Source organism: Limulus polyphemus, unplaced genomic scaffold (assembly GCF_000517525.1).
Source record: "Limulus polyphemus unplaced genomic scaffold, Limulus_polyphemus-2.1.2 Scaffold529, whole genome shotgun sequence".
In the NCBI taxonomy this organism is placed as follows: domain Eukaryota; kingdom Metazoa; phylum Arthropoda; class Merostomata; order Xiphosura; family Limulidae; genus Limulus; species Limulus polyphemus.
In genome coordinates this window covers 536,097-538,492 of record NW_013666139.1, presented here as the reverse complement: position 1 = coordinate 538,492, position 2,396 = coordinate 536,097, and the positions used below count along the sequence as shown (strand labels likewise).

The window sequence follows — 2,396 nt, the reverse complement described above, 5'->3', positions numbered from 1 at the left end:
AATTCCTGACCTTACAGATATATATATACAACACACACACACACACTAATGATAGAGGTGATCCAAACCAACCACCACTCAAAACCTAAGATGTTGCTCCTGAAGAAAGAGACTGGAGAATCCAGTGTATTAAAGTTCCAGATACATTTGTTGCGATGAGACCACTGAAGGTATAGCATATGTTCTCATCCCAAAAAATGCAAGAAATTTGAGGGAAGCCCACAATCCCAGAGATAGAACCTTAGCTGTAAGTAAGAGCCTGACTGCCCATTCCATACCCTGGAGCTAGATTGGAAGTGGCTGATAGCAAAGGAGGAATAGGGGAGGTTAGATGAACCACCGTGATAACAATGGTAATATTGGAATCCATACCCGCAAATATCATGTCCAATTGTTTTTTTAAGGAAATTATAATCATATGGAAATCCACAAGGTGACATGAAAATCTCAATCCATAACAGAACAAACCAAAGAACTTCACCCGACAAAACCTTGACCAATGCTTTGTTGAGAAAAAGTGATCACAATATCTGAGTGAGGTGCTTTTATACAGTGTCAGGATAGAGAGCGCATTGATGCAGGTGGAGGAATTTGCAAATTAGATACTGCTAAGGGCATTTAAGTGGGATATAAGGACTAGGGCATGTGAGACAAATGCTTAGATGGGCATAGCCAATGTCAAGGAATAGCTAAAGTGTCAGTGGAGGGTATGTTTTGAAATTCAATGTCTCACCTTCATTTCTGCTCTCTTAGGGGGTGAAATTTTGTTGTCATCCACCTTGATTTCTCCTGGTGGCATCTTGTTGAGACATTGGTACATAATGTTAAGACTCTGCCTCATTTCTTCAATACGACACAAATACCTAAGTAAAGAGAATGAAGATTATTCATTGTTCTACAAAATCTAACTTGTATTTATAAAGCTGATTGACATTGAATTACTGCCAATTAATGTGAAAATTATATAACCAGTTTTTCAATAATTTTCATATTACAATTTTAAATAAAAATAAATAAAAACAACAGAAAATAATCACACATACAGTGGTGTAGGGACTTTTTCCAAGGGGTATAACATTCAATGAATCTGAATTGACAGATATTGCATTTGAAAGGTATTGCTACTGAGAAACTACCGAGAAATTAATAACACTATACAATATATATTTTAACTTTGACACTAAAACTCAGAATCTCTAAATTGAAATTTCATTGTTGTTTTGGTCCACATAGGAATTCCTCTAATTGAGAGTGACCAGTGCTGATACCACTTGCTCCTTCTATACAGAAAGTGATTGCTCACCCAGTTCCTGCACCACTGCCAACATTTACTGATGGAGAACAGAACTTACACAATGCAGATTATTGAAAAGCACATGAGATGACCAACTCTACAGCTACACAGAAAGATATGAAATATTACAATGATATTACATGCTTAATCTTATAAACAACTTATTCTAAGAAATTATGAGTGAAGGTACAGAAGAATGTTATCATATGACAACCAATACGAGGGATCACCAGGCTGGTGGGGATATGACAAACATAGTAGTCTAGGTAATATTTATATCATCAACTTTCATGATGTTAAGACAACTACATCTTAACAGCAAATTTACAACAGATATACACATACTAACTGTCACAATTTAAACAGTTACAAAAAATATATTAATCTGACTTCTGAGAAAAGCAAATTCAAGTTTAGTAATTAATTTCTCAAATAATATTTACATTTTTATGAAAAATAAAACCAGGGAAATGGTTTTAATGCTTCCAAGTATTACTGGAAATTATGTTTCTGTACATAGCTCAATCCATCAGTTTTGATGGGAGTTACCCAACTTACCTGTCGTAGCAATCTCCTCGGACTCCTATCGGTACATCAAACTCTACCTGGTCATAAGCATCATATGGCTGTGCTTTTCTGATATCCCATTTGATTCCCGAACCTCGTAACATAACACCACTATACCAAAAAAAAAGAGTTATGAAAATCTCTAAATAAAAATATATTTCTTTAATTCAACACAAATTAAGATACAATAGACATGAAAATAAATTTTGTAGAAAAAAGCAAAGAACAGAGAGTTTTAATAATCTTAATGTATTTGTGGCAAAGCTCCTACAGCTGTATGCCACAATCCCCAATTTTGAACTATTGACCACAAAGAAAATATCTAGTCAATAGCACTCTATCAAACACCATCCATGTTAAGGAATTGACTGTCACTCCTAAAATACCCAAACAGCTTAAACAGCTTAATCCCTTATAGTGATGGCACATGACGAGACACACATTTGGCATGTAATGTTCTTTGAATAAAAAAGGGAAACAACACCTCTGTAGCCAGAAAGAATATCATCGAAGTTTATGCAAATGTTTTAAACGT

The 2,396-nt window shown here is 34.8% G+C and overlaps 1 protein-coding gene across 1 annotated transcript in view; it reads right to left on the bottom strand.

The window, feature by feature from the left end:
* The window catches only part of LOC106458894 (NADH dehydrogenase [ubiquinone] iron-sulfur protein 2, mitochondrial-like), a 27,489-nt gene that overhangs the window by 6,712 nt on the left and 18,381 nt on the right, over window positions 1-2,396 (bottom strand). Inside the window, exons 5-6 of the mRNA XM_022385246.1 lie at window positions 1,853-2,021; window positions 734-863 (exon numbers count right to left, since the gene is read on the bottom strand). Of these exons, the coding sequence (XP_022240954.1) occupies window positions 734-863; window positions 1,853-2,021 (299 nt within the window). The remainder of the gene's footprint in view (window positions 1-733; window positions 864-1,852; window positions 2,022-2,396) is intronic.